Raw genomic sequence first — 7,668 nt, 5'->3', positions numbered from 1 at the left:
CAATTGTTCACACTATGATTTCATCACAAAACTAAAGTGGGGGTTTTCAAACCTCTAAATCATTCTATACTATGACTATCCTAAATTATGAGGTATTTATAGCCTATTATTAGGTTAAAATATAGAAAACCCTGAGCCCACAAACATAAGGCCCAATATAGTAATTAAATAAACAAAATCAAAATATATCAAATTAAATTAAAACATTATAAAAATATAAACTAATATCTTCTAAATAACACTTGAACTCTTCATATCACGAACATTTGAAGTACGTATCATTCTCCTCTTCTTCAAAAAAAAAATTCGTCCTCGAATCTTATGGCTAAAAAAATAGTATATGAAAAGGACAATAATTACAAGGAAGATAATTTATTTTTCTTTTCCTTTTTGTATATATATATTTTTTTTCACTGTATGCTTTTTTTTAAGCAATAAAATCAACAATAAGGACAAAACAATAATAAAACGCAAATGAAAACCAGAACACAATAACTTAAAGAAAAACGCGACAGATACTGAACTCTTTTTTTATGATAAAAGAAGAACAAATATAAATTAATAAGAATTAATATAATACTTGAGTTCTGATAACAAATGATAAAGAAATTAAAGATAAACAAGATAAAAATTGGAATTGAATAAAAAAACATAAATTATAATTTAAATAAAAAAAAAAAGATAGGTTGAAATTGAATACAAAGAGAATCACTCTATTTTTTACTCAATTTCTTGACGCAACATGAAAGGGACTCCTCAACCTAATTTGTCAATGCCATAGTTTGATAATTGAATCGAAGGGCTCCTCAACCTTTTACTCAATTCCCCGATGCAATAAGAGAGACTCCTCAAGCTCAATTGTACACACCATGGTTTCATCACGAAGCCAAAAAGGGAGTTTCAAACCTCTAAATCATTCTGTACTATGACTACCCTAATTTATGACGTATTTATAGCCTCTTATTAGGTTAAAATATAAAAAATTTTGAGCCCACAAACATAAGGACCAATCTGATAATTAAATAAATAAAATCAAAATACATCGAATTAAATTAAAACATTCTAAAAATATAAACTAATATCTTCTAAATAACACTTGAACTCTTCGTATCACGAACATTTGAAGCACGTATCATTCTCATCCTCTTCAAAAAGGATTCGTCTTCGAATCTTGTAAGTGAAAAATAGTATATGAAAAGGACAATAATTACAAGGAAGATACTTTTTTTTTGTATATTTTTTCTTTTTTTAGCATTGTATGTTTTTTTATTTTTTAAATAATAAAATCAACAATAATGACAAAATAATAATGAAACGCAAACAAAAAACTCGAACACAAGAACATAAAGAAAGACGTGACAGACACTGGACTCTTTTTTTGTTTTATTAAAAAGAGATCAAATATAGATTAATAAGAATTAATCTAATACTTGAGCTCTGATACTAAATAATAAAGAAATAAAAGGATAAAAAAGACAAGAATTGAAATTGAATAGAAAAGATAAATTGTAATTGAAATAAAAACAAAAAGGATAGGTTGAAATTGAGTACAAAGAGAATCACTCTACTTTCTACCCAATTTCTTGACGCAACAAGAAAGGGATTCTTTAACCTAACTTGTCAACGCCATAGTTTGAAAATTGAATCGAGAGAACTTCTCAACCTTCTACTCAATTCCCCAATGCAATAAGAGAGGGTCTTCTCAACCTCAATTGTCCACACTATGATTTTATCACGAAATCAAAGAAGGGGTATTCAAACCTCTAAATCATTCTATATTATGACTAACCTAATTTATGAGGTATTTATAGCCTATTATTAGATTAAAATATAAAAAATCCTGAACTCACAAACATAAGGCCAATCTAATAATTAAATAAATAAAATTAAAATACATTAAATTAAATTAAAATATTTTAAAAATATAAATTAATATCTTCTAAATAATACTTGAATTTTTCATATCACAAATATTTGAAAGACGTATCAAAATGAAAAAGACTTTGACGAAGAAAAGGCAACAAAAAATAAAACCATGGAGGCAATACAATAAAATTCTAGCAGAGCATAGACGAATTCAAAGAACACTATGAAATATAAATATACGTTAAAAATAAATTATATCACATGTATATTTATATACCGGTTATAATTACATTGTACACATGTACCCGATAAAAATCATAAAATGCTTGTACTCTCTACAATGAACCAACCCTAGCTCGCTCGCTCGCTCAAATATTAAATTCACGTTTCCTTTGATTGTTTTCCTTGTCAAAGTAGCCATCCAATCTCTAATAAGTAAGTCTATTTGAAAAGAAAATTGTTTGATGTATAACACCTAAAAGAGATGGAATTGAGTCCATAATTCTTGTTTTCTACTCCTAAGTAAACGGTAAAAGAATAAAAGTAATATACAAATAAATCAATATAAGGCGATTAATTTAAGAATATTGATTGATAATATCAATGTTGGAAGTAAATAATAAATAGTAATTTGAAATTTGCAGAAGAAAAAGTGAATGTGGGTTGATAGGATGTAAGAAAAAGAGAAGAGAGAGTGACTATTTCAAAGCATAGGCGAGGTTGTCGCAAACCCAAACCCAAACCCAAATACCCAATCTGAAGAAGAGAGTAAGGTGTAAGAGAGAGAAGACAAAGAGAAGAAGAGACCGATCACGATGGCTACGCTACAAACCGTTGTTACTGTCATCCTTCTCCTTATGCTTCTTCTCATCCTCATCTTCCTTTTTTATCTCTTCAAACCATGGCGTTTCTTCTTCCGCTCCCCTTCCCGCTCTTCCCTCAAGGTATTTAATTTCCTTACCTAATCCCCAAATCTTGCGTCACTTCCCTCGATTCAACACTTGTCTTCTGAATCCCCAATTTTGTAGGTCGCTGTTGGTGAGCTAGAGAGACCTCTCGTTCGCGAAGAAGGTGATGCCAACGATGCCAATTTGCCCTCCAATAATAATAGCAATAATCAGAGCAATGAATTGGCCAGAGATTATGATCTCGAAGGTGCTTGTCACCCCAACGAAGTTCATTTTCGCTCTCCTCGATCACTTGGCCTTGTACGCAAGCCGAGGCTTCCGATTCGAAATGCGCCACCGCAAGGGGATGCTTTGGTTTTAGATGTTATGTCTGCAGACTCTGTTGATGTTGGTCAAACCCTCAGGCTTTCTCCTGCTCTCTTAGCTGAAGCACAAAAGCATCACCATCAGCATCAGCATCTCCAGAATAATAGGGTTCTGGATTCTCTGGAGAGAGATATCCTTGGTCAAAGTAATTTCTTAACTCTCTTTTGATTTGTTTGCAGCTGCTATGTGTTATTTGCATTGTCTTGATATGCCAAACATGTCAACATGTATCTGCGTTAGGAGTGCAGGAAGTTGCCTTACTCTGGAGGTTATCAGTGGTCCTTCCCGGGGGATTCGATGTTCTGTACAGTCTATGAATTCTGCTGGTCTGCCCCTCACCCTGGGAAGAGTTCCTCCAAGCGATTTGGTGATAAAGGATTCAGAGGTTTCGGGAAAGCATGCCATGATAAATTGGAATTTGGATGTAAAAATTCTTTTTCTTTTCTTATGTTCCCTTGTAACTGCATTGGGTTTTCGACGATGTCTGGTATGGTGTGCAGTAATCCTTGTTGAAAATTATTTTTCAGAAAATGAAATGGGAGTTGGTGGATATGGGTAGCTTAAATGGAACACTCTTGAATTCTAGGCCAATCAACCATCCAGACACTGGAAGCAGGCTTTGGGGAGATCCAGTGAATCTTGCTGATGGCGATATCATAACACTTGGAACAACATCGAACATAAGTGTATGTGTTCTGGCTGAATCTCATTTAACTGCCACCTTTTGGATTATTATAGATGCAAAGTTTGTATTTTTATTGGTGATATTAGATGCGAAGGGACTGTCTTTAGGTTTTATGGGTGGATAAAATTTAGTTGGTAATCTATAAACAAGTTTCCTGTACCCCATTGCTATCCAATAATACTTTTACATGGGAATATTTTGTAGTCTTTCTTTGGAGATTTATTTAAATACAGTTTCCTTCATGTTTCCTGCATACAGAATAGGGGGATAAGTTTTTTTTATATAATATAGAATTTAGCTAAGCTGAATCATACTGCAGTTTCCTTTTAGATTGAGTCAGAGAGCAGTTTTTATTCTTCCAATATACTGCCTCCCCTAACAGTGGGGTACTAATTAGGCTATATGTGATTATTTTTTCTTTGTTCAGAAAAAAGCAGATTCTTGTATATGATCTTAAAAAGTCTCAATTTTGAAACTTCACTATACAATCTATGTGCTATATTGTTTACATTATCATGGTGATACTTGGAGTGAGCATGCAGTTGTGCTTATATTTTTGGATGCCATAGATTATGGCATTTGCTTCTTTTGTAAAACAATCCTATACTTACTTCTATGTTACTTTATTGTATGGCAGGTTCATGTTGCTGCACAAAATCAGCAACGCATTCCATTTGGAGTTGGTATGGCATCAGATCCCATGGCTTTGCGTAGAGGAGCAAAACAGCTTGCTATGGAAGATGTTTGCTATTATCAATGGCCTCTGCCTGGGCTGGATCAGGTTCTGTATATATTCATGGCATTCCTTCAATAGTTTGTTTTTCACAATTATATAGGGAGTGGAGCTAACCCACTTCAATGCCCAATTTGCAGTTTGGGCTATTTGGTATCTGCGATGGACATGGTGGAGATGGGGCTGCTAAATCCGCAAGCAAGTTAGTGTTTAAATTTTAGTGGAGGCCAAATTTTATATCCTGATCCATGGTTCTTGCTCTTCTTAGTATATGAAATATTACTAATTTTTCTCAAATTTCTTTTTTCAGACTTTTTCCTGAGATAATTGCTAATATATTATTGGATTCATCAAAAAGGGAGCGGATTTTATCACTTCATGATGCTTCAGAAATTCTAAGAGATGCATTTTCTCAAACAGAAGCATGCTTGAATCATTACTATGAGGTATTGTGTGCTCCACTGTGATATTGGATAGTCCTTAACCAGATAAAATTTTTTTTTTGGTTGTTTTTTTTTTTTTTTTAATTTATCGTGTATAGATTTTAATAAACTCTTTGCAGGGATGTACAGCAACAGTGCTTCTGGTGTGGGCCGATGGTGAAAATTTCTTTGCACAATGTGCAAATGTTGGAGACTCTGCCTGTGTTATGAGGTATGTTTATCCAAGGTGGGATGATAATTGGACTATCAGAAATGAAATAATATTGTTGATGGTTTAGACTTGCTTCGCTTCTATTGTTAGACGGAGAGACACACATTCTATAACTCCATTGGTGGATAATACTTTTGTACATGAACATCCTGTCCTTTGTTGTTTTAGAATTTTTGAGGTATAACAAACTTTTGAAAAGAATTGAGTGTGGAATTTTTCTATTTGTAATTCATATCATTATGAAGTTTTGTCAAGTTTTTGCAGTATTTTAGGTGCTTATATGTAACAATTGCTGTATGTGTTGGTTTACCTGGACCGGAGTTCTTGTTGCTATGATGGGTATATGAAACTCATCAATTATTATTTTTGGCAGTGTAAATGGGGAACAAATCAAGATGTCGGAAGATCACAAGATAACAACTTATTCTGAAAGACAGAGAATTGAAGAGACTGGTGAACCATTGAAAGATGGGGAAACACGTTTATATGGTATGCGGAAAATTTTATTCATTAAAAAAGAGGATCACTTTTCTCAATCTCAATATTGACTTGGCAATTGCTGTTTTTGGTTCTCACATTGATGCAGGGATAAATCTTGCAAGGATGCTTGGGGACAAATTCCTGAAACAGCAGGATTCCCGGTTCAGCTCAGAGCCTTATATTAGTCAAGTTGTGCATATTGATCAAGCAAGCAGGGCTTTTGCCGTTCTAGCTAGGTGATTTTGCTTATGATATATGCTTTTTATGAATATACTTTTTCAGAAGAACAGAACTTGTCTTAATATACTCAGTCTGTGTCTTACGACTTAAGAGGATATCTTTCTAGAATTAGTATGGGTGAAATAAGTGGCTTTATTAAAATCTTGGTCTTTTTGGTTTCTGAGAACGCTTTAGTCCCTATGAACTATTTTAGTTTATTTGCTTTCACATTCATATTTTGCTATTGTAAATATGCTTTCGTATCTGCAAATTTCAGTGACGGGCTTTGGGATGTCATCAGCATGAAGAAGGCAATTCAGCTAGTGCTTCAGGTTTTACACTAAACTTTTGTTTCTATTCGGAGTTTATTTGGTGCTATTGTGCTATTTCGCAGCAATTTGTTCTAACAGTTTGTTTTCTCAAATGCACAGATGAGGGAGAAATACTGTACAGAGAGAGAGAATTTAGCAGAAAAGATTGCTAGTTCATTGTTGGCTGAGGCTAAGACACTCAGAACAAAGGACAATACCTCTGTAATTTTCTTAGATTTTGATAGCTTCAATAGATTTTCTTGTAAAGTTGAATCCTAGTATGAATTAGGAATAGTGATATAGTAATGGTAATATATATAATTCTCATTCTCTTGAACTTGTTATTTTTCCCTTCTTAAGGTTATCTTGGTGCAAAAAAGAAGAAACCCTTAAAATACATAAGGGAAGCCAACGCTCACACAGATTTTTCGGCCTAAAAAACTATGCTTGGAGACTACTAAAGGCTTATATAATCCAAAAACTAAAGACCTCTTTTTATGGTAAGGGAAGGATAGGTCCCATAGACTTATGATTCGCCCCTGACCAAAAAGAAGGGAAGAAAGAAGAACTTATGGTTCAATAATTGAAGGAAATATAAAAAAGATGGGAATAACCTGTCTCAGTAGGTCTCTGGAAAAGTGTAAAAACAATAAGGGTCTGGGGAGATATCTTCACACTGATGCTCAAATTACCGAAATTTTTATTCATAAAAGAATAAAAAAGGGTATATATAGAAATTAGGTTTAATTAGTTAGCTAGGTTTTATAAAGTCATCAATTTTTTAATTTATAATCAGTGATGATATATACGAACATTTTTGTATCAACTAAGTTGGCACAAGTTTAGTGGAAAAAAAAAACCCGCATGCATGCATTATCGTTTCACCTTTTCCTCTTTTTTTTAGCACATAAAATTCTACACAGTATAAATTTATTTATATAATATAAAAATTTTTGCACATAATACATAAATTTTCGCTGTGAATATATTTTGTTGTTGATTGGGTGAATCAATATTTTGAATATATGGTCTTAAAAATTTATGTATTATGTGTATTTTGTTAGTTTGAGTATTAATATTTTGGACATGTGATCTTTTAAAAATTTATGTGATGTGTACCAAAATTTCTGTACTATATGTATTTTGTTGGTTGGGTATGAATATTTAGGTATGTGGTTTTTCAAAAATTTTTATGTTGTACACTAAAATTTTTGTGTGTACCAAAATTTATGTGCTCTAGTTTTTTGAACATATATAGAAAAAAAAGAAGATAAAAAAGATGATGATAAAGAAGGAAGACAAGAGGCGACAATGACGACGACAATAACGACGATATTGAAGAAGAAGCGTATAGAAAAAGACGACGACGATGAGACAGAGAAAAAAGAAGTAGCAGCACGCCGTAGGTAAGAAGAAGCATGAAGAAAAAACACACAATGATTTGGT

At 32.9% G+C, this 7,668-nt stretch overlaps 1 protein-coding gene across 1 annotated transcript; it reads left to right on the top strand.

Annotated features, from left to right (window-relative positions):
- The first annotated feature begins 2,459 nt into the window (after positions 1 to 2,459).
- On the top strand, positions 2,460 to 6,559 carry LOC107643270 (protein phosphatase 2C 70-like). The gene is made up of 12 exons (XM_088488452.1): positions 2,460 to 2,810; positions 2,895 to 3,285; positions 3,389 to 3,564; positions 3,668 to 3,826; positions 4,463 to 4,606; positions 4,699 to 4,760; positions 4,869 to 5,004; positions 5,121 to 5,212; positions 5,586 to 5,701; positions 5,799 to 5,928; positions 6,189 to 6,243; positions 6,343 to 6,559. Exons 1-12 carry the CDS (start codon positions 2,682 to 2,684, stop codon positions 6,499 to 6,501), a joined length of 1,749 nt encoding a protein of 582 aa, XP_088344578.1. The 5' UTR covers positions 2,460 to 2,681; the 3' UTR covers positions 6,502 to 6,559.
- Positions 6,560 to 7,668: the final 1,109 nt, after the last annotated feature.

This window comes from Arachis ipaensis, chromosome B5, assembly GCF_059453495.1.
Source record: "Arachis ipaensis isolate K30076 ecotype BB chromosome B5, ASM5945349v1, whole genome shotgun sequence".
Taxonomy (NCBI): Eukaryota; Viridiplantae; Streptophyta; class Magnoliopsida; order Fabales; family Fabaceae; genus Arachis; species Arachis ipaensis.
This window is presented reverse-complemented; position numbering and strand designations above follow the sequence as displayed.